This window comes from Aythya marila (assembly GCF_965140915.1).
Source record: "Aythya marila genome assembly, chromosome: 28".
NCBI classification, from domain to species: Eukaryota; Metazoa; Chordata; class Aves; order Anseriformes; family Anatidae; genus Aythya; species Aythya marila.
In genome coordinates this window covers 2,094,594-2,117,676 of record NC_139069.1, presented here as the reverse complement: position 1 = coordinate 2,117,676, position 23,083 = coordinate 2,094,594, and the positions used below count along the sequence as shown (strand labels likewise).

Genomic DNA, 23,083 nt, shown 5'->3' with positions numbered 1-23,083 from the left:
TGCAGAGGAATCTGGAGATACCAGGAGATGTCAGGGGATCTGCAGGGACAATGTGCTCAGTGGGTAGTTTTTAGGTCCTCACAGGACCTTGTAAAATGAGTGACCATCCGAAGAAGAATCTTTAGGTGTATTTTTTAGAGAGAAAAGTGAATCTGAGGAGTCCTTGTACTAAACAGGTCTCTGCAATGACAAGGGAGGCAGTGAAGAGCCAGCAGGTGAAGGCCCATAAGACTGCAAAGGAACAGTGGAGACCCTCTTATAGGCTCCTGGGCCAGGTCTGGTGCAGCACTCACCTGCCCATTGTGCCCTCAGACACACCCCATGGCCCTGCCCAGCACTGCCCTGTGCTGCTGAGCCATCAGGGCACATGGAAAGGGGCTCAGCAGCAGAGATCCCCATGGACGTAGGTCTGCTGCCCACCCTGAGCAGCACGGACATGGGGAAGACCCGCGGGTATCCCAGGGCACCACAGCCCCTGGCTCTCACAGCACCACCGCCAGCTTGGGGCCTTGTGGGGAGCACAGGGCAGGAAGCAGCAATGGCTGACCTGGCCAGCACGGACACACTGCCCTGGATAAGGCTCTCTGGGAGCAGGGATGGCCCTGGGGAAGAGCAGGGCAGCATTGCTGGGCCTACACTGATGGGGAAAGGGCAAAGGGAAAGCTCATTGTGCAGCCCCCTGCTCAGGGCAGGCTGCTCTGTGGCTGGGCCAGGCCTCTTGTGCTGGCCTGGGGAGCGGGGCTGGCCCTGCAGGGCACAGGCACTGTGTGCTGGGGATCTGCCAGGCAAGAGAGCAGGGCTCCTGCAGCTTCACAGAACTCCATTTCCTGGCACCATGGACACCTCCTTGCTCAACGCATCCAGCAGATAAACACCTATCATCAGCCACCTGCTTTCTCTTCTTCATGAAGAATTGGAGGCAGAATTGCAAAAGCAAGTAAAACTCAGAAATTGTGAGCCATAGAAGGCCCTGATGCTCTGAAAACATTGCTCAAAAACAGTGACCAGCGCTGTGGGTTACCAGCACTGCTCTGGTAACATATCCGAAACACAGCACCTCAGGGGCTGCTCTGCAGAGAATAACTCCGTCCCAGTCACAGCCAGTACAGGGCCCCTGATGGACAAGAAGACTCCCTCTGAGCTCTGGAAGGATCCAGGAAAGTGCTAATAAGCACCAGGACAATTGAGGAAGCCCAAAGGCTCTTCTGAAGGGTCACTGAGTGGCACCTGAGAGGCAGTGCTGGGCAGTGGGGAGGGCCAGGAGAAAGACTTGTGAGAAGGCTGTGAGAAACAGAGACACTCAGGGCTTTAGCAGCTCTCTGGATGGAGTAGGAGGATGAGGTCACACCTGGGACTGGGACAGGGCTGAAGGGCCCTGCATGAATCCGGAATGATGGAGAAGTGTCCACCTTGCATGTGTGCCTCAACCTGGGAGCAGGGGCCTGCCAATGGTGCGGGATGGCTGGGCTGTGCTCAGCCATGCCCCAGGAGATGACCTTGCTCTCTTCCTCCCCACCACTCCCCACACGGGGCAGGCCCTCAGGAAACACCCCTGAGCCTGGAGATGCACCAACCTGCTGCGGTGAGCTGCCACTACTGCAGGAGGAGAGGGGAGGGTTGGAGAGACACATGGAGCCTGCAGGCAAGAGTGGTGTGACCAGGAGAAGTGAGTGCCTGGGAAAAGTTACCCCGGAGACATAGGAGCCATTCTGGAAAGAAAACTTGTAGGGAGGAACCGCATTTTTGTGGCACTGCAGAGCTGCTGGGCACATTGTGCAGGGTGCTCTGATGGACTTTTGTGTCCTTTTCCATCGTGTCTTAAGTGGTGCTTTTCTCAGGAATAGAGCAGCCAACAGAGGTGTGATGGATACTCTGAGATCATGAAATCCATCAGAAAGCTGATCCCAATGAGATGTCTGATATGGGGAGGTCAGGAGAAGGCTGGACAGGAGAGATGTGAGATTTGGAGGAGGGAATAAGGGCTTGGCCAGCAGAAATTAAGGATTTTGTAGAGGTAAATTGGTTCAGGTTATGCTGATGCTGCTGTAACCGTGACCTAAAACAGTCATATGCGGCCCTTCCCCACTTTCAATCAGTAACCTTAAGTCACAAATCTAAGTGCTGCTCCACACCCTGACAGGAATCCACTACTCCAATGTCTGAACTCAAAGATCCCCTTGAAGTCAAAACTCAGCCCATAGCCTCTTTCCCTTAACTTTCCCCTATTGCTCACCCTGATCCCTGACCTTAACACGAGCATTAAAAGGCTCTCTTTAACCCTGGACTTCTAGGCAGACCTGAACAAAATCCTAAATCACAAAGCTTGCCAATAATTTAACCACAGGCTTGACACCCCAGGCAGCACACAAAAGTCTTCCACTAAAATTTTGCCTAAACTCTAACTCAGAAAGGTGAGCCTTGTTCCCTAATGCCATACATGAACAGCTAACACCCAAAGCCCCTGTTCCTGTGCATTAACCTCATCACCTTCAGCCCCTCTCCACAACCTTAACTTCAGGTGCTTGGCCCCTTGTTGCAGGAGAAGAACTGTGAGGCTGCTGTGCAGTTGCTTGGCATTCAAAGATGAATGTGAGGGGCCATGGGTCTGATCAGCTTGTGGGCCACAAGGAGGAGATGGGTGGGAATCCTATGAACCCTACCTCAAGATCTCTTGCCCCAGCAGGAGCAATGTGACTGTGGCAGGGACTGTGAGGTCACTTCTGTCTCTGCACTTGATAGGGCAGTAGCAGGAACATGTCACGCAAAGGGACTGTGAGGTCAATTCTGTCTGGAGGTGGCAGGTCAGCCTTGCCTTCTCCCTGGGAGCTGCACTTTTGGGCTGACATCTGGCAGTGGCCCTGCTAGGCCAGCACAAGGCACCTGCTTGGCATGCTGACTGGGGGATCCCCTCTGCCTCCAGAGCCAGGAGGACCCAGACAGAAAGAAGGCCCCAACATGGGTTGTCCTGTCCCTTCTGCTTGAGTCCATGAGTGGGCAGCAGCAGGCACAAGGCTTGGCTGTGTGTAGCCAAGAAGCTGCAAGGCCAGCAGCAGGCCCCTGGCTTGGAAGCTGCTGCTGAGGTGACTTGTGTGTGCTTGGCTGAGAGGCCGCAAGGAGCCTGCTGGGTTGGGATGCCTACTTCACGAGTGGTTTCCTCCCTGATGGAGTTTACTTTGGTAGTAGGAAAGAGCAGGAAAGAAAAAACTTCCACAAAGTGCACCATGGATGGTTGGCACTGGCTACAAGGAAGAAGAAATATCCAGGGGAACAACTGGTCTTGCTGCTAGAGTCTGAGGCAAAGAAGGCATTAGGTACGTCAGCCTTTACCTTATCTCGAGATCATTACCAGATTTCCCTCATGTCCAATGAAGGATGATGATTCTCCTTAATCCTCTTTTATTTAAAGTATTTCTATAAGCAGTGTTTATTTTCTTTGACAGTAATAGACAGATGGAGCTCCAGGTGGGCTTTGGCCCTTTGAACTTTGACCTGCACAGACCCATAACATTCAGGACCCAGCTCCAGACAAACTGACAGCATGCATGAGAAGGAAGAACAGAAAAAGTAGAATCTGGCAGCCTTCCACCCACTGTTTTTCTGTGACTCTGTGATACAGTTCCATTCAACTGGTTACTCCTGTATTATCCAAATGTTCATAATGCTCGTAATGCTACTATCTTGTCAGAGATAGCACAGTCACACAAAGGTTGAACCATCTGCCTGCAGATATGAACGGCTGACAGAAAGGAGCATCAGTGTGGGGGAATGTTGAGAAACTGCAGGATTTTGCCTAAAGTAACTTCTTGATGTTTACAAAGAGAAGGACCAAGTCCTGCACCAGAGGAAGAGTAACCCCATGCATTAGGGCAGACTGGGACCCTGCTGAGTGAGTAGTGCCCAGGAGGAGAGGGCCTGGGCACCACGAAGGATGCCATACGAGCAGTAGTGCCTCCTCACGAGGAACCAGGCCAGCTTCCTACAGAGCTGCCTTATGAGGAGCATGGCCACCAAGAAGATCTGAATTACCAGACTCAGCTCAGATCCCCTGAGACACCACACAAACAGTGAAAACAACTAGCCAGTAAAGAGGTGCAGGTCTGGGAGTCACTGGGACATCCTCATGTGGCGAGAAGCAATGAGAATGGCAAGACTCAAAGTCCCAACAGGATTGAGGTCTTTGTGTCCATGGCAATGGCTGTTGTCACTGTCACTGAGGCCTATGAGGAGACAGCTTATTCTTAATGCACCAGGGCCTCATTGCCTCCTCACCCCCACCATGAAGCAGGCAGGGGTTGTACCATTCTCCTGCACTTGGCCATGCACATCCCCATCTCCTACGACCCCACAAAGAGCCCTGAGCAACCTGTAAATGGAAAGATCTCCTTTCCTTGAGTTGGGACTCAAGACCAGGCCCTTGTGCTTGGTGACACACATCCAGTTTTCCTACACATCAGTGTCACCTTCACATTGCCTTTGTCTCCTTGTCCTCACTGCCTCCAGGGTTCTGCTCTAACAAGCTCCAAGGGAGGCTGTGTCAGTGCTGGCCCTCAGGGGGACACTGCAGGAAACTTGCCTCTGACTTGGACTTCTGGAGAGATGTCTTCAATTGTCTCTGAGTGCCTGAGTTTCTTGGGCTCATCAGCAAAGCCCCCAGAGGGGTGATTGCAGTGCCTTGGGCTGGTGCTGTGCTGCTGAGGTGGGCCAGGCTCGTGGGACAAAGAAAACACATTTCAGAAAGTGCCATGAAGCAGAGAGACAGCTGTGGCCAGGAGCAGCTCCTCTGCACAGCGCAGCAGGGCTGGGGGCTCTGACTGCATCTGGCATGGGGAGAGCAGAGAAGGAGAGAGGGCTTGGAGGCGGTTGGCAGGGGGAGGATGCTGAGAGCTGCCTGCAGGAGAAACCTGCACAGCCCTTGACAAGGTAAGTGCCTGGCTGCAGGGCCATGCAGCTGCAGGTCCTGGAAGGTCTCCTCCTGCTGGGTGTTGTTTCTGGGAGGGCAGTGGGCAATGCAGTAGGCTTTGAGAGTCCTGTTGGGTTGCACTGCGAGGTGAGGAAGTCTGGCAGAAGCCTTTTGGAGTGTCATAACCCAGCTACCCTTATTAAGCCAAGAGTGTGATGGCCAAGCCTCCGTCAGACACTGCAGGGGATGCAGATTGGGTATTGGGACACCCCAGATTGCGAATATCCAGCTCTGTCCGTGGGGCATCCTCCTGGGCTGCGTGCTGCTCTCCAGAAGGATGCAGGGCGGCTGGAGTGAAGCCTCGACACCTCTGGCTAGGAGGGAAGAGCTGAGAACTTGCTTACAACCCACAGACAAGGTGAGGCTTCTGTCCAGCTGCACTGGGACTGGGACTTCTCTGCTCTCAACTGTCTTCAGTTTCTTCTCAGGGAAACACCTGTGTGGGATGGTCCTGAAGGTCACAGATGGGTTACACAGGGCAGCTGAGAATGGCAGTGTTCAACAGTGGCATCTGAAGCTCTGTTCTGCATTGAGATGCATTGTTTGAAACAGCACTGCAAATTCCATTGACCTGTTCGGTGAACTGAACGAGAGTTTCCCCCATATTCCTGTTTCCCCCTGCTGCACAGCAGGAAGGAGTCCTGTGCAGCCCACAGCAGCCCCTGCTCCCAGTGCCACTCTCAGCCAGCACCAGCTGCAGCTCAAGCAAGAGAGATGCAGAAAGGTTCAGCTGCATAGACAGGGGTTGGGCTGGGTGGTGCTCCTAAACTTGCAATAGGTTTTCCTCAGAGAAGCCTCTTCTAACTTTGTTCTCCCTTCTCGTCTTCAGCAGACAACTGTGTCCAGAGTAAGGAAATGCCCAACATCAGCTCTGTGAGCGAGTTCCTCCTGCTGGCATTCGCAGACACGCGCGAGCTGCAGCTCCTGCACTTCACGCTCTTCCTGGGCATCTACCTGGCTGCCCTCCTGGGCAATGGCCTCATCCTCAGTGCCGTAGCCTGCCACCACCGTCTCCACACCCCCATGTACTTCTTCCTCCTCAACCTCGCCCTCCTGGACCTGGGCTGCATCTCCACCACTCTGCCCAAAGCCATGGCCAATGCCCTCTGGGACACCAGGGCCATCTCCTATCAAGGATGTGCTGCACAGGTACTCCTGTTTCCCTCCTTGGTTGGAGCAGAGTTTTTTCTTCTCACCGTCATGGCCTACGACCGCTATGTTGCTATCTGCAAGCCCCTGCACTATGGGAGCCTCGTGGGCAGCAGAGCTTGTGCCCAGATGGCAGCAGCTGCCTGGGGCAGTGGCTTTCTCAATGCTGTCCTGCACACGGCCACTACATTTTCCCTGCCCTTCTGCCAAGGCAATGTTGTGGACCAGTTCTTCTGTGAAATACCCCAGATACTCAAGCTCTCCTGCTCAGATGCCTACCTCAGGGAAGTTGGGCCACTTCTGTTTAGTTTTTCTTTAGGCTGTGGTTGTTTTGCTTTCATTGTGTTGTCCTATGTGCAGATCTTCAGGGCAGTGCTGAGGATGCCCTCTGAGCAGGGCCGGCACAAAGCCTTTTCCACGTGCCTCCCTCACCTGGTCGTGGTCGCCCTGATGGTCAGCACTGGCATGTTTGCCTACCTGAAGCCCCCCTCCATCTCTTCCCCATCTCTGGACCTGGTGTTGGCATTTCTGTACTCAGTGGTACCTCCAGCACTGAACCCCCTCATCTACAGCATGAGGAATAAGGAGCTCAAGGAGGCACTGAGGATGTTATTGCAATATTCAGTATTTCAACGAGGAACCGATCTTCTGCATGTGACTCTCTGAAGTATACCTGGACAAGGCAGAAACACCTTTGTTCACGTATTTCAAAAACTGTTCATTCTTTTCAATATTATTCCCATATGTTAAATATTTCTTTATACTTTTGTTTTATAAATTTAATATATTTTTCTTTTTCTGTGTCCTTCCACCTTTTCTTCTAAGCCAAAGACTTCATGTAGAGGTGCTGCTAAGCTCTTTGTAACTAACTAAATAAAGGAACCAGCAGGTAGGCAGTTTCTGTGGATCTCATTTCTCATACACTCTTCTCAGGTACAGCAGTGGTTGTGGGACGAAGATCCCTGCTGCAACGTGGTGAAAAACCCTGGTGTTGTTTGGGGCTGCCCTTTTCTGCCCTTGCAGGCACTCCTTGCCTGCAGCCTTTGAGTCAGGGTTGCCACTTTCTTTGACCCACGAACACTGACAGCAGCAGGACATGGTCGTTTTGGTGCTGGTCTCACTTCTCTTCCACACTGCTGTCTTGTAGCACCACTGAATGAGAACTGGCCTTCCAGCTAACACCCCTAGGAGTACGGCTTTCAAAAGTGAGGTGGAAGAAGCACTGAGGAAGCAGCTTGATCTGATGTGAAAGTTCTCCCTGCTCAGAGCAGATCTTGGCACTGGAAACCTCCAGAGCTCCCATCTGACTCTAATCCTGAAGGAAAGAAGGGCAGGACAGGAAGGCAGGGGGAGGAAATAGTGCGGTGGGTTGAGGTATTGCTGACATATGTAGTCCTTGCTCCACATTGTCCTCAGGGTTACATCATGAATGAGTTCATCCCCAAAAGATCCTCTGCACCATGAGCACCCTGTGTCCAGCTGGTTTGGAAATACTGCAGAGACGTTCTTCTGATGCTTGTGTAACCAGATTGGTGATGGCAGGAAAAGACTGTTCCTTCACCAGTGATCAACTTTCTTCTTCATGTTAGGCCGCAACTGAACATCCCTCACAATTCTTAAAGTGTTTGCTTTATCTCAGGGATGAACTGCATTAGGTCTCCTTGATTAGTCTGAGGCACAATGCAATACTTTTTCCCTTCTGCCACTCCAGCACAAAACCTCTGAGTATTTTTTCCACATTGACCTGATGGGGCATTTCACATTTTTTACTTTCATATCCCTGATGGAAGGGGATGATTCCCAAACTAGGATAAGCAGATGGGTTCTGCTTCAGCCGTTTGAACTGTCCTCTTCCTGAGTATTTCAGCCTGAGTTTTGCCACAACTCCTGCTCTGTAATGCATCCCTTGTCTGGCATCGCCCTGTCCCCTGTCCTGTGGGATGACTGTGCTGTGGTGGGACGTGTTTCCAGTGGTTCATCTACCAGACACCGTAAAGAATACTATAAGCAGGACTAGAGGGGTTCTGCTTCCAGCCATGGGGAGGCGGGGAAGAAAGGAACAATCACATTTACTGGACTGGGTATAGTTAATGGCCTGGTACATCACACCCACAAATGTATCAGGCTCTACTGACACATCAGTACTCACCGGTGCACAGAGTACCCTAATGCCATCAAGCTAGAAAGAGGTAGAACCCACCTGTATTTCTGGAGTGACAGGGGGAACCCAATACATAACTGTACTGGAGGCTGAGGTGAGTCTAACTGGGAAGGAATGGCAAAAGCACCCCACTGGGACTGGCCCAGAGGCTATGTGCATCCTCGGCATAAACTGCTTCAGGAGAGGGAATTCAGAGTTCCAAGAGGGCACCACCGGTGGGGCTTTGGCAGAGCTGTCTTGGAGACAAAGGACATGAAACAGTTGTCTACCTTGCTTGGCCTTCCACAGAACCCTTCTGTTGTGGGTTAGCTGAGGGTTGAAAAACAGCAGGTGCCAATGGCTACCATGGTGGTGCACCTGAGGCAGCGTCATGCTAACCGAGACTCCCTGATTGCCATCCATGAGCTGGGTCATCAACTGGAGAGCCAAGGTGTAGATATAGAGTTTGGGAGCGTGGTTTAGTGATGGTCTTGTCAGCACTAAGGTAAAGATGTATGACCTGGGTTACACGTCCCAGAGTAGTGTCAGGCACATTGCAATTCTTTTTACCTTCTGCGTCTGTAGCACAGGAAGAAGGACTTTCCCCTACTCTATTGACTGGGCAGGTCTTTTCACTTTACTCAGTTTAGGTTTCTGTGTCTAGAAGGTTAAATTCCCCAAATGAGGCCAAGCTCATGGGTGCAGCTACAGCCACTCAAAGATATATATTTTTTAATTTTCATCCTGAGTTTCCCACAGAAGACCCAATAGAGCATAGATGTCCAGTTGTCTGCAAAGATTCTAGCAGAATTTCTCAGGTTCCAATGGTCATTTCAGTTTTATTTTATTTTATTTTATTTTATTTTATTTTATTTTATTTTATTTTATTTTATTTTATTATTTTATTTCATTTTTTTCCCTAGGAACTCCTGACTTCTTTTAGAAAGGGTTTCATGTGCTGGGCTGGGCTGCAATTACAGGGACAAAGACTACTGCTGGCAGCAGATGTGTCAGACCTCTAGACTCTACTTTTCCTCCCGATGAAGGCTTCCAAAGAAGACACCATAGAAAAATAGCAGAAGAAGAAAGATGCTCCAAACTGAAATGTAGCAAAATTCAGGATTTATAAACAGAAAATATTTTCATTAGTTGCTTTTTGAAATCTTCTTCCTTAAGTACATCATGCAAGCTCTGCAATTAGCTGCACAAGCCGTGAAGACTTTCTAAAACTATGGAAGAGATGTCAGGAGTTTCTGCATTTTAATGAGGTCCATGGAGTATTTTGGCACTGATGCTATGGAGCTCAGGTACTATAGAAGAGAGTGATGTAACCGCTTGAGCAAGTAAAGTCAGGAGGAATAGTTGAAGCGACTTGGAGTATGAATGGGCCCAACTGAGGGCTGTTACTAAGAAAGCCTCCTCAGGGATATGTTAGGGTAGATAATTAGAGACCATGATTGCAGACTGGCAAAGTCTTGTGCTGAGAAAACTCTTGGTTGATTTTAGTGAAGCAGAAGAGCCAAGGCCTGACCCCAGCCACTGGGAGAGGAGATCCTGCATCCCCATGTCTGGCTCAAGGCTGTTCCTGGGATCTGTGGGATGGAGTGGGCAGTGGGATGCCATGAGAAGAACAGTGGTATGACACCTCTGAGCTGCTGCTCAGAGCTGAAAGAAATCAATGAAGCCTCATCAGAATTAATATAACATATCTCCCAAAAAACTCTAGCCAAGGGGACAAAAACCTCAGGGCTCTTGGGGCCTTCCCTTTTTACCAGCACCCCCTGCCTTCTCCTCTGCAGGCTTTCCTAAGCTGTCCCACACTTTGCCCTATTTCCTTCAAGTCTACAGACACCCATCTCTGTCCACAACCTTGCTCTCATCCTTTGTTTCACCCATGTCTCGCCAACTCTCACCAGGTACTCCTTGAAAGACAAAGCCCAGGTCTGATCAGACACAAGCCACCTCAGCAGCAGCTTCCAAGCCAGGGGCCTGCTGCTGGCCTTGCAGCTTCTTGGCTACACACAGCCAAGCCTTGTGCCTGCTGCTGCGCAGTCATGGACTCAAGCAGAAGGGACAGGACAACCCATCTGGGGGCCTTCTTTCTGCCTGGGTCCTCCTGGCTCTGGAGGCAGAGGGGATCCCCCAGTCAGCATGCCAAGCAGGTGCCTTGTGCTGGCCTAGCAGGGCCACTGCCAGATGTCAGCCCAAAAGTGCAGCTCCCAGGGAGAAGTCAAAGGCTGACCTGCCACCTCCAGACACAAGTGACCTCCCAGTCCCTTTGTGTGACACGTTCCTGCTACTGCCCTATCAAGTGCAGAGACAGAAGTGACCTCACAGTCACTGCCACAGTCACATTCCTCGTGCTGGGGCAGGAAATGCTGAGGCAGAGCTGAGCCCTTCAGAGCACTCCCATCCATCTCCTCTTTGTGGCCCACAAGCTGATCAGACCCATGACCCCTCACATCCATCTTTGCATGCCATGTGACTGCAGAGTAACCTCACAGTTCTTGGCCTGCACTAAGGGCCACACCCAGTATGGTACCTAAAGGTAAGGGTTAGGAGAGGGGCTGAAGGTGAGGAAGTCAATGCACAGGAACAGGGGAATCAGCTGTTAGGTGCTCATGCATCAGGGGACTAGGGCTCACCTTTCTGGGTTGGAATTTAAAGAAAGATTTTTTGGGAGGGACTGGTGTTCTGCTTTGCGTATCAGGTCTGTGGTTAAAGTGTGGAAAAGCTTAGTGATTTAGGGTTTGTTTAGTTTTTCCAATAATTCTAGGCCTAAATAGAGCATTTAAATCTAGTGTTAAGGGTAGGGATCAAGGTAAGCAAGAGAGTAAGGGTAAGGGAAAGAGGCGATGGACTGAGTTTTGGCTTCAGTGCACACTTAGATGTCAGGCATAGGAGTAGTTGATTCCTGTTTGGGTGTGGAGTAACATTTAAATGTAGGAATTAAGTTTGCTCTTTGAAGCTGGGGAATAGCCTCATATAAGTGTTTTAAGTCACGGTTACAACAGCTTCCGCATAGCCTGAACCCTCTTACCTTTTACAAAATCTTTAGTTTCTGCTGGATAATCCCTATTTTCTCCTCCAAATCTCACATTTCTCCTGACCAGGGCTTCTCCTGACCTCCCTATATCAGTCGTATTCTTAGGGGCATCTTTCTAGTGGCTTTCATGATCTCAGAGTATCCATCACACCTCTGTTGGCTACTCTATTCCTGAGAATATTGGCACTTAATACATGATGGAAAAGGACACAAAAGCCCATCAGAGCACCCTGCACAATGTGCCCAGCAGCTCGGCACCATCACAAAAGTGCGGTTCCTGCCTACAAGTTTCCTTTCCAGAATGGCTCCTATGGATCCAGGGTAACTTTTCCCAGGCACTCACTTCCCCAGGCCACACTACTCTTGCCCGCAGGCCCCACGTGTCTCTCCAAGCCTCCCCTCTTCCCCTGCAGTAGTGGCACCTCAGCGCAGCAGGTTGGTGCATCTCCAGGCTCAGGGGTGTTTCCTGAGGGCCTGCCCCGTGTGGGGAGTGGTGGGGAGGAAGAGAGCAAGGTCATCTCCTGGGGCATGGCTGAGCACAGCCCAGCCATCCTGCACCGCAGGCAATCCCCTGCTCCCAGGCTGAGGCACACATGCAAGGTGGACACTTCTCCATCAGACCAGATTCACTCGGGACCCTTCAACCCTGTCCCAGTCCCAAGATTTGGCTACTTCTCCACCCACAGGCATACCCTGATTTCCATCTGAGGACTCAGGCAGGACTTTAAGGATCTGCTAAAGCCATGGATTTCCTTGTTTCTCACAGCCTTCTCACAAGTCTTTCTCCTGGCCCTCCTCACCGCCCAGAACTGCCTCTCCGGTGGCATTCAGTGACCCTTCAGAAGGGCCTTTGGGCTTCCTCAATTGTCCTGGTGCTTATTAGCACTTTCCTGGATCCTTCCAGAGCTCAGAGGGAGTCTTCTTGTCCATCAGGGGCCCTGTACTGGCTCTGGCTGGGACGGAGTTACTGTCTGCAAAGCAGCCCCTTCTGGTACAGTGTTTTGGTTGTGTGACCAGTGATGGTCACCCACAGTTGTGGTTGCCATTTTTGAGCATTTCTTGCACAGCATCAGGGCCTTCTGTGGCTCACAATTTGTGAGTTTTATTTGGTTTTGCTATTCTGTCCCCAGTTCCTCTAGAAGAAGAGAAAGCAGGTGGCTGATAGGTGTTTATCTGCTGGATGCATGAAGCAAGGAGGTGTCCACGGTGCCAGGGAATGGAGGTCCGTGAAGCTGCAGGAGCCCTGATCTTTTGCCTGGGAGATCCCCAGCACACAGTGCCTGTGCCCCGCAGGGCCAGCCCCGCTCCCCAGGCCAGCACAAGAGGCCTGGCCCAGCCACAGAGCAGCCTGCCCCGAGCAGGGGGCTGCACAAAGAGCTTTTCCTTTCCCCTTTCCCCATCAGTGTAGGCCCAGCAATGCTGCCCTGCTCTTCCCCAGGGCCATCCCTGCTCCCAGAGAGCCTTGCCCAGGGCAGTGTGTCTGTGCTAGCCTGGCTGACCATTGCTGCTTCCTTCTCTGTGATCTCTGCAGGGCCCCAAGCTGTCGGTGGTGCTGTGAGAGCCAGGGGCTGTGGTGCCCTGGGACCCCCGCGGGTCTCCCCTTTGCCTGTGCTGCTCAGGGTGGGCAGCAGACCTATGTCCATGGGGATCTCTGCTGCTGAGCCCCTTTCCATCTGCCCTGATGGCTCAGCAGCACAGGGCAGTGCTGCGCAGGGCCATGGGGTGTCTCTGAGGACACAAAGGACAGGCGAGTTCTGCACCAGACCTCACCCAGAGCACTTCAAAATGCATATCCTCAATTACTCTGCAGTCTTATGGGCCTTTGCCTGCTGGCTCTTCACCCCCTCTGCTGGCATTGCACAGCCCTCCTTTAGCCCATCGAATCCTCAGATTCGCCTTTTCCTTTACCAGACCCTTCTTTGCATGGTCACATATTTTATGAGGTTCTAATCATTACCCACTGAGCACATTGTCCCTGCAGATCCCCTAACATCTCCTGGAAGCTCCAGATTCCTCTACAGGCTGCAATCTGCATCTGCCCCACTGCAGGGGGTGCAGTCCCATGCAGATAAATTTAATATCAGTTGTCATCTCCTTAGGCAAGTTCTGTCATAATGGAAGCTCTTAGTGCTGCCCTTGGTTCCTCAGGGACCACCCTGGGACTTTCAGCCTCTGTTCTTCACTCCATGACAAACCCCCAGAATAGAGAAGAGCAGGGAGCAACCCCTTGGCTGTGTTCCTGATAGCACATTTGGAAGAGGTGTCCAGGCTTCTGGGTTTGCCTTGAGCAGCCCCATTTGTTACTGTGGTGCTAGTAGGGAGGCAGCTGTGACCCAGGCCTGCACAGTGCCTGTTCCTGCTTGCAACCACAGTGATGCCACTGCAGAGAGAACAGGACTGTCACCAAGGTGCATGAGATCTAAGGGCTTATCCAAACATAAGAGCACAAGAGAACAATGAGGAAACCAAAAGAGAGCAGCAGTGACAAGGCCACATCCTGCTGCTGGCCATGGCCGTGGCTCCAGGAAAGCAGCAGCCCCGACCCAAAGGCAGCAGAGAGGCAGAGCCCAGCGGGCAGTGAGGGGCAGCCCCAGTGGCCTTCGGGGCTGCTCCTGAATGTGGCAGCTGGGCTCTTGGTCCTGAGCCCCTCCTGCGTTCTGGGGCTGCTCCCCCAGCTCCAGAGGAGATGGGAAGAGATGGCAGCTCAGACCAATGAATTTCTGATGGCTTTCTTATTAGGTTTATCTACACAGGAAGCCATCTTCTACAGGAAAACAATTGACTTGTAGGGGGCTAGGAATAATATTTAATCAAATGTGAAGTATTGAGAGAAAATAATAAAACTGACATTTAATAATAGAAGACATCATATTATTTTCTTTCTCAGAAAGGCTGGGATTTCTAATATTAGGCATAGTATTATAGGTGCATTTGGTGAGTCCTGATGGAATCCCTTAGTTCCCGGTTCCTCAAGCTATAGATAAGGGGGTTCGCTACTGGAGGAACCACTGAGTACAGAACTGTGACCACCAGGTCCAGGGATGGGGAGGAGATGGAAGAGGGCTTCAAGTAGGCAAATATGGCAGTGCTGATCATCAGGGAGGTGACAGCCAGGTGAGGGAGGCACATGGAAAAGGCTTTGTGCCGGCCCTGAGAAGAGGGCATATTCAGCACCACCCTGAAGATCTGAACATAGGAAACCGCAATGAAAACAAAACAACCAAATGCTAACAAAATGCTAAACAGAATTGCCCAGACCTCTCTGAGATAGGAATCTGAGCAGGAGAGCTTGAGGATGTGGGGGATTTCACAGAAGAACTGGTCCACAGCATTGCCGTGGCAGAGGGGCAGGGAAAATGTAGTGGCCGTGTGCAGGACAGCATGGAGAAAGCCACTGCCCCAGGCAGCTGCTGCCATCTGGGCACAAGCTCTGCTGCCCACGAGGCTCCCGTAGTGCAGGGGCTTGCAGATGGCAACGTAGCGGTCATAGGCCATGACAGTGAGAAGGGAAAACTCTGCATCAAAAAAGAAGACTAAAAAAAGTACTTGTGCAGCACATCCTTGATAGGAGATGGCCCTGGTGTCCCAGAGGGCATTGGCCATGGCTTTGGGCAGAGTGGTGGAGATGCAGCCCACGTCGAGGAGGGCGAGGTTGAGGAGGAAGAAGTACATGGGGGTGTGGAGGCGATGGTGGCAGGCTACGGCGCTGAGGATGAGGCCGTTGCCCAGGAGGGCAGCCAGGTAGATGCCCAGGAAGAGCGTGAAGTGCAGGAGCTGCAGCTCACGCGTGTCTGCGAATGTCAGCAGGAGGAACTCGCTCACAGAGCTGATGTTGGGCATTCTCTGACTTTGTACTTGCTTGTCTGTTGAAGAGAAGGCAGAGCAATGTTAGAACAGACTTCTCTGAGGAAAATAGGAAATAAAACAGAAGGGTGGATAACTCAAAGTCAGACAAATGTCAGATCAATGAGCTTTGCAGTATCATTGCAAATAACTGAGCTGATTGGAAGGCAGACCTGCAAGTATTTCCCTCACTTTATTTTATCCCAGTTGCCCTATCCTAGTTGAGGTATTGGAGTTTTGAACTCCCTGACATTACTTGCACACTCCTGGTTAAATCCAGTGGGTGCCAGGAGGCAAAGGGTCTGTCCCTAGGTGAAGACTGAGCAGAGCAGCTCTGCCCATCAGTCCTGCTCTCAGCTGCCCCGTGTCACCCTTCTGTGAGCTGCAGGATGATCCCACTCAGGTGTTTCCCTGAGAAGAAACTGCGGAGCAGAGAAGCTCCAGTCCCAGTGCAGATGGACAGAATCCTCACCTTGTCTGCAGGGGACTGATCAGGATTTCAGCTCTTCCCTCCCAGACAGGTGCAAAGGTCTCACTCCAGCTGCCCACAGACAGTCATCCAACAGCATGGACATGGTCTTAGCATGGAGGTTTCTTCTTCTTGGGGCGCCTGGGTGACACAAGGATGCCACAAGAGAGCTGCATCTTGCGGGAGAGCAGCCTGCAGCCCAGGAGGATGCCACGGACAGAGCTGGATAGCTGAAAGCTGGAGTGTCCCATATCCCAGCTGCACCCCCGGCAGGGTCTGGGGGAGGTTTGGCCACTCTGCTCATTGCTGTCCAGGGGCACTTGGCATAGGGCACTGCAAGGGGCTTCTGCCAGGCTTCCTCACCTCGCACTGCAACCCAGCAGGACTCACAAAGCCTACTGCATTGCCCACTGCCCTCTCAGAAACAAGACCCAGCAGGAGACCCTTCCAGGACCTGCAGCTGCATGGTCCTGCAGCCAGGCACTTACCTTGTCAAGGGCTGTGCAGGTTTCTCCTGCAGGCAGCTCTCAGCATCCTCCCACTCCCAGCTGCCTCCAAGCCCTCTCTCCTTCTCTCCTCTCCCCATGACAGATGCAGTCAGAACCCCCAGCCCTGCTGCGCTGTGCAGAGGAGCTGCTCCTAAGCACAGCTATATCTCTGCTTCATGGGACTTTCTGAAATGTGTTTTCTCTGTCCCACGAGCCCAGCCCAGCTCAGTAACAGAGGCCCAGCCCAAGGAATTGGAATCACCAATTAAATGAGCCCACAAGGAGTCAATTAGGCTCTGGTGCTTTAATGATTAGCTGTCTCCTCAAAAGCTTTAGTGGCAGAGACAATAGCCATAGCCATGGACACAAATATCTCACAAGGCAGCTCTGTAGGAAGCTGGCCTGGTTCCCTGTGAGAAGGCACCACTGCTCATATGGTTTCTTCATGGTGGAAACCCCTCCTGAAGTAGGCATCCAAAATCAGCAGGATCCTTGCGGCCTGGCAGCCAACCCGACACAAATCACTTCAGCAGCAGCTTCCAAGCCAGGGGCCTGCTGCTGGCCTTGCAGCTTCTTGGCTACACACAGCCAAGCCTTGTGCCTGCTGCTGTCCACTCATGGACTCAAGCAGAAGGGACAGGACAACCCATGTTGGGGCCTTCTTTCTGCCTGGGTCCTTCTGGGTCTGGAGGCAGAGGGGATCCCCCAGTCAGCATGCCAAGCAGGTGCCTTCTGCTGGCCTAGCAGGGCCACTGCCAGATGTCAGCCCAAAAGTGCAGATCCCAGGTCTATGTCAAGGGTGACCTGCCACCTCCAGACACAAGTGACCTCACAGTCCCCTTCTGTTCCTGCTGCTGCCCTATCAAGTGCAGAGACAGAAGTGACCTCACGGTCACTGCCACAGTCACATTCTTCCTGCTGGGGCCATGAGATCCTGAGGCAGAGCTCATCTCTCTGTCGTCCTCTATGGACTGGGGCTCACCTTTCTGGTTTAGAGAGTAAACAAAGTTTTAGTTGAAAGGTTTGGTGTTCTGTTTGTAGTGTCAGGTCTCTGGTTAGGGTATGGGCAAGCACTATGGATTAGGGTTTTGTTTAGGTCCGGCAAGAAGTCTAGGGATAAATAGAGCATTTTAATGGTAGTGTTAAGGGCATGGATTAGGGTAAGCAAAAGAGTAAATGTAAGGGACAGGGGCTCTGCGCTGAGTTTTTCTTCAGGTGATCTTTTGAGTTCTGCTTTACAATAGTGGATTCTTGTCAGGATGTTGGACTAATGTTTAAGTTGAGGGATTATTGTTATTTTTTACAGGCCTTACAAGACTGAAGTCAGTTTTAACAGCAGCATCAACATTACATGAACCCTCTTACCTCTACAAAGGTAAGCTTCTGAGCTCCTCTTCCCTTCCTCTTTCCTCCCCCAAATCTCACATCACTCCTGACCTCCCCATATCAGTCATCTAACTGGGATCAGTTTACTGATGGTTGTCATTACATCAGAGGGTCTCGGGTCTGTGGGGTAGGGAGCGATGCCTGTGATATCATGTGAAGGACAATGGTATGACACCTTCCACTTTTTGCACAGGGTTGAAAGGAGAATTCATGGTCCCAATGCCATGAGGATAACACGTCTCCTCACAACCCATGGCCAAGGGGACAAAGGCGTCACTGCTGCTAAAACCTTCCATTCTTGTGAGAACCCTGTCTTCTCCTCTGCTTGCTTTCCTATGAAGACCCACACTTCCCTGAAGGCTGCAGACAGCCACTTCTCTTCCTCACCTTGCTCTCACTCTGGTATTCCCATGATTTCACTGATGCCTCTCCACTCTCGCCAGCTGATCCTTCAAACACAAGGGCATGGGCTGATCCAAACTCCCTCTGGGTGACCTCTGGAGCCACAGCACAAGTGCCAGTGCCTCACCTTCAAGTCAAGAATTTCATCTGACTATCGAATCTAAACCTACCCTCTTTAATTTAAAACCATTCCCCTTGTCCTATGATAGAGTCATAGAAATCATAAAAACACAAAGTTGGAAAGAACCTACAAGACCATTTAGTCCAACTTTCCTGTCACTAATACTACCCACTAAGCTACTGAGCCATATCTCCTCCTTGGGGAGGTCCCAATTGAATGGCAGCTAGCAAACATGATGCCCATCTACAAGAAGGGCCAGAGGGCAGACCCAGGGAACTATAGGCCTGTCAGTTTGACCTCAGTGCAAGGGAAGCTCATGGATTATCTTGTGTGCCATCACGTGGCACTTACAGGGTAAGCAGGCGATAAGGCCCAGTCAGCATGGGTTTATGAAAGACAGGTCCTGCTTGACGAACCTGATCTCCTTCTTTGACAAAATGACGCGCTTGGTGGATGAGGGGAAGGCTGTGGATGTGGTCTACCTTGACTTCAGCAAGGCTTTTGACACTGTTTCCCAAAGCATTCTCCTCAAGAAACAGGCTGCTTGTGATTCGACTGTCGTACGCTTCGTTGGGTTAAAAACTGGCTGGATAGCCGGGCCCAAAGAGTCGTGGTGAATGGAGTCAAGTCCAGTTGGAGGCCAGTCACTAGTGGCGTCCCCCAGGGCTCGGTGCTGGGGCCGGTCCTCTTTAATATCTTTATCGATGATCTGGACGAGGGCATCAAGTGCACCCTCAGTAAGTTTGCAGATGACACCAAGTTAGGTGCCTGTGTTGATCTGCTTGATGGCAGGAAGCCTCTGCAGGAGGATCTGGATAGGCTGCACCGATGGGCTGAGGTCAACTGCATGAAGTTCAACAAGGCCAAGTGCCGGGTCCTGCACCTGGGGCGTAATAACCCCAAGCAGAGCTACAGGCTGGGAGAGGAATGGTTGGAGAGCTTCCAGGCAGAGAAGGACCTGGGAGTGATGGTGGATAGTTGGCTGAATATGAGCCAGCAGTGTGCTCAGGTGGCCAAGAAGGCCAACGGCATCCTGGCTTGTATCAGGAACAGTGTGACCAGCAGGGCTAAGGAGGTGATCGTCCCCCTGTACTCAGCTCTGGTGAGGCCGCACCTTGAGTACTGTGTTCAGGTTTGGGCCCCTCACTACAAGAAGGACATCGAGGTGCTCGAACAAGTCCAGAGAAGGGTGACAAAGCTGGTGAGGGGCCTGGAGAACAAATCCTGTGAGGAGCGGCTGAGGGAGCTGGGCTTGTTCAGCCTGGAGAAAAGGAGGCTCAGGGGCGACCTTATCGCTCTTTGTAAGTACCTTAAAGGAGGCTGTAGAGAGGTAGGGGTTGGTTTATTCTCCCACGTGCCTGGTGACAGGATGAGGGGGAATGGACTAATGTTGTGCCAGGGGAGTTTTAGGTTAGATGTTAGGAAGAACTTCTCTACCGAAAGGGTTGTTAGACATTGGAACAGGCTGCCCAGGGAAGTGGTGGAGTCACCATCCCTGGAGGTCTTTAAAAGACATTTAGATGTAGAGCTTAGGGATATGGTTTAGTGGGGGACTGTTAGTGTTAGGTCAGAGGTTGGACTCGATGATCCTGAGGTCTCTTCCAACCTAGAAATTCTGTGATTCTGTGTGATTCTGTGGTGAGACGCGGGACATCCGGGGTCGAGTTGCTACAGGAGATCGGAGGCATCAGTGGACAACGGCAGACGACCGCCACGTTGTGGCGAGTTGGCACATAATAGAAGGGTGGAGATCATGACCCTGCGGCTCGTCCAACAACCACAGAGGAAGCAGCTATCCAGCTTCTCTCTAGTATTCTCTCTAAGACAGGTGTATCTTGCAATGTAAAAAAGATCAAATCCTTGGTGTACTGGGCTCAGAAGGAGGGTTTTCTGAAGGAAAGCCCTCTAATGTTTAGCCCAGCTGAGTAGCAGCACATAGGAGATCGCTTATGGGGTAAAGCCATCTCAAGTGGACAGCTAGATAATGATGTAAGTGGGACATGGCACACGGTGATTAATGTGCTGTGCAGTATGAAAACCAAACAACAGCTCGCTATGGCGGCAGTGCAAGCTTTGTCAGTGCCATCTGGGACTGACAGAATGCTGAGTACAAAGCCTGAGACCTCAGGAACGTGGCTGGCATGATCTTTTTCATCAGTTCCTGCACCCGCGCCGATTCAGGGTATGACCTCTTCAATAAAGGAATCAGCATCAGAAATAACTAAGGGACTATCAGAGCAGAGTGCTGATGGGGATTGGGGCTGCCCTTGCCCTTGCCCTTGGGGCTGCCAGAAAATCTTGATAAAGCTGTTCTGCCAGTATCTGTGCTGCTGCCAGGCAGCAATAAATTGACTTGGGATGCTTTGCCAATGAGATGTACAGCAGTAGCTTGCAAAAATAGACCTTTACTGGAGGAATTCTTCCAAGAACTGCTAGAGAAATTGGAGAACTTAAAAATTATGGATTTGGAAGAGCTTTCTCTCTCGTCTGCCCCACCACAGCTGACTCCCTCATTATCCGGCGCTACAACACCGGTGGCACCAAGGAGGGACAGGTGCTCCAACGTCATACGTGATGCCATCATAGAAGGGCATTGGCATGCTACATCCTTGGCCTGTCCTATTATTATAGATCCTGTACAAGGCACTGGGTTGTGGCAGCTGCATGACTACAAGCTTTTACAACAAGCTCGAAAAATGGTTATGGATTACAGTTTACAATTCCAGGCAGCTCGACAGATAATTCAATGGATTTTCCAGGCAGAACTAATGTGTCCACTTGACTGTCGAAACTTGGCACGCTTATTGTTAACTCCTTCCCCTTTGTTATTGTTTGAAAGGGAATGGTTGCGGTTAGCACATAGGGAAACGGGGCAACTGCATCAACCCTCTGTATGGTATTACTGCAGAGATGTTAAAGGGAACAGGTCCTTATCTCAATACCCAGATTCAGTTGCAGTTCCCTGTGATTATTCACCAAACAGTTGCGCAGCTTGCACTGAGGGCTCTTCTTAGTCTCCCAGGGGAAAAGAAAGCCCCTCCATTCCCATCTGTAGAACAGGCCCCTGGGGAACCATATGCTAAATTTATTGGTCAGTCCAGGCAACCAGATATGGTGGCACAGGACTGTCAGAGATTTGCTTTTACGGTACCCTCCATTAACAAACAGCCCCTGGCAAAGCACTATGAATGGCCAGTGCTTTTACAGGGGATGAGGAATTCCCCTACCTTATGTCAATTATATGTGGCCTGGGCACTACAACCAATTTGGACAGCGTGGTGTGACGTAATTATTTACCGTTATATGGATAACATTCTGTTTGGTAGGCCAGAATGCTTCCAGGATTCAGATTTAAAGTTTATTCGGGATACTTTGGAAGCAAAAGGGTTGAAGATAGCCCCAGAGAAGGTTCAACAGAAACAGTCAAGGCTATACTTGGGATGGAGAATATCAGACTCTACTATTCATCCCCAGAAAGGTGATATAACTATGGTGTTACAGAATTTGATAAATGTACAAATGTTCCTGGATAACATTCAGTGGGGTTGCCACATTGTATGGATTACTAATGACAACTTAGCGATATTACTTAGCAGTGCAGGAGTGCAGAGCTGCAGATTACACAACCAAATGTCCACCAGCAGGCTCTTCCACAAATAGCTTCTAAAGTTGTAGCTGGCCCTGCTTGCAGACGTATAGCAGACGTTGCACTCTCCTTCCTAATTAGCAATCATGTATCTCATCTATTTGCAGTGATTGGTCAGTGGCAAAAAGAAAAGGGGGAGAGTAAGGGGCAACAAAGACAGAAACGGTATCAGGAGGATGTCACTGACACTAACGGCACAGGTAATAGGAGTAGTATAAGAGACACTGCTAGGCAGGGTTTAGGGGCTTATGGCAAGCAGACAAGGGGTAACAACTACAGTGTTTGGAACAATTGTACAGCTTTGGCCTTACCTCCTGATGTTTTTCTGATTTGCGGGGATAGGGCCTGGCAAGGTATCCCTGCAAATGCTATCGGAGGTCCATGTTACTTAGATAAACTCACTATATTTCCTCCTAGCTTGTCGCAGTTGTGTGAGATCACCAGACATAAATGGGCATTGCTCACACCGGATTGCAATGATAATGTTGAACTGCTTGGTGTTGCATCTAGAGCAGCATTGAGAGACAGCTGTGCCCAGGAGCAGCTCCTCTGCACAGCGCAGCAGGGCTGGGGGCTCTGACCACAGCTGGCACACAGAGAGGAGAGAAGGAGAGAGGGCTGGGAGGCACTGAGGAGCGCAACAACAGAGGTGGCAGGACACATCTGCAGGCTCTTGACACCGTGAGGCTCTGGCAGCAGGGCACTGCAGGTGGGGTTGCCAGAGGGGTCTTCTACAGCTGGCACATCCAATGACAGATAGCATCTGTCAGGGTTGGTCTCTCTGTTTCTGCAGTGCTTTAGATAATGGCATTATGAGGGGCAATTCAGGAGGAACATCAAGGCTTGGCTTATGTGAAGGGGAAGACTTTTTCTGCAGTCTGTGCTTGCAGACTGCTGCAGTGGACAGGAGGCAGGTTTCATTTTCAGGATTGTACAGGAGACTGAGACTCCTGGAGCATCGCGTTGAGAAATCAGTAACTCAGTGATCAAATTTGTAAAGTACCTTCCCAAACATCATCTCATGGACCACACCAGCATCATCATAATGTGGTCCTCTCAGGTTTTATCCTAGCTGATCTTTAGGAGCTACAAAAGCTCTGATATCCCCTGTCTTTGGGAGGTGTCTGCAGGCCAAAGCAGAGCAAACAGCATTTGCAATGAGCAGGAGCTGCGTCCTCTGCAGGCAGAGCTGCAGCACAGGAGGATCTGCTGAGTGTCCGTCTGTCCCTCCCTGGCTTTGCCTCCCCTGGCAGCAGCATGCTGGCATTCCTCCTGGCTTCTCCAGCTGGCCGTGCTGCTGCTGGTCTTGTTCCCAGACTGGCTGGGGATGGGGGTTTGGATGCCCATGGAGTGAGCACTCGGTGTGCTTGGAGGAAGGGGAGTACAGGGACTGGTTTAGGGGTCTGGAGATGTGCACTTTTAGCCTGAATTCC

The 23,083-nt window shown here is 51.2% G+C and overlaps 2 protein-coding genes across 2 annotated transcripts in view; both read left to right on the top strand.

Moving 5' to 3' along the window:
* LOC309888259 (olfactory receptor 14C36-like) overlaps positions 1 to 23,083 on the top strand; it is a gene marked incomplete at both ends in the record, with an annotated part of 130,148 nt that overhangs the window by 1,801 nt on the left and 105,264 nt on the right. The window lies entirely within an intron of this gene.
* On the top strand, positions 5,816 to 6,775 carry LOC309888146 (olfactory receptor 14A16-like; the record flags this gene model as incomplete). The annotated part of the gene is made up of 1 exon (XM_082780387.1): positions 5,816 to 6,775. One exon carries the CDS (start codon positions 5,816 to 5,818, stop codon positions 6,773 to 6,775), a length of 960 nt encoding a protein of 319 aa, XP_082636513.1.